General features: G+C 74.5%; 1 protein-coding gene across 1 annotated transcript in view; it reads left to right on the plus strand.

Annotated features, from left to right (window-relative positions):
* The first annotated feature begins 295 nt into the window (after positions 1 to 295).
* BRAF (B-Raf proto-oncogene, serine/threonine kinase) overlaps positions 296 to 646 on the plus strand; it is a 68,329-nt gene continuing 67,978 nt past the window's right edge. Inside the window, exon 1 of the mRNA XM_015409317.1 lies at positions 296 to 493. Within this exon, the coding sequence (XP_015264803.1) occupies positions 353 to 493 (141 nt within the window). The 5' untranslated portion in view covers positions 296 to 352. The remainder of the gene's footprint in view (positions 494 to 646) is intronic.

The raw sequence follows: 646 nt of genomic DNA on the forward strand, positions 1-646 counted from the left end.
GGGGAAGGGTCAGGAGGCGTGGCGCAGCAGTCCCGCGCCCTCTGGGTTCCCTAGGTGACGCGCGGGCGGGGGGGCTCGCGTCATGACGTCAGGGTGTTTCCCGGTGACGTCCACTCGGGCATGCGCGCTGGCGGCGATCCTGGGTGACGTCACGGCCGGGGTGTGACGTGTAGCCTCCGGGAAGCCTCTCGCTGCGGGTTCCGTGGTTTTTCTTCCCTTCCTTCTTCTTCCCCCTTCCCCTCCTTCCGCTACGGGTCGCGGCTGGGGGCGGCCGGGTCGTCAGGGGCGACACGGCTCCCCCTCTCCTTCTCCCTCCTCGGCCCCCTCCCCCTCCCCAGCGCTTCGATCCAAGATGGCGGCGCTGAGCAGCGGCGGCAGCGCCGAGGGGGCCTCGCTCTTCAACGGGGACATGGAGCCCGAGCCGCCTCCGCCGGGGGCCTGCTACGCGGGGGGCGGCGGCAGCGCCGGAGGAGACCCCGCCGTCCCTGAGGAGGTGAGGGCGGAGGCGGCGGCTGGCGGGAGGGCCGGCCTGGCAACGCGAGAGACCCCCCCCCTCCCTCCTTGGCTGAGGGGATCCTGCGGGGCCAGGCGGGTGTGGGCTGCTCTGCGGGGGGGGGGTCGGCCGGGGAATGGCAGCCGGGGGCCC

This window comes from Gekko japonicus, unplaced genomic scaffold, assembly GCF_001447785.1.
Source record: "Gekko japonicus isolate JY-2015 unplaced genomic scaffold, Gekko_japonicus_V1.1 scaffold515, whole genome shotgun sequence".
Taxonomy (NCBI): Eukaryota; Metazoa; Chordata; class Lepidosauria; order Squamata; family Gekkonidae; genus Gekko; species Gekko japonicus.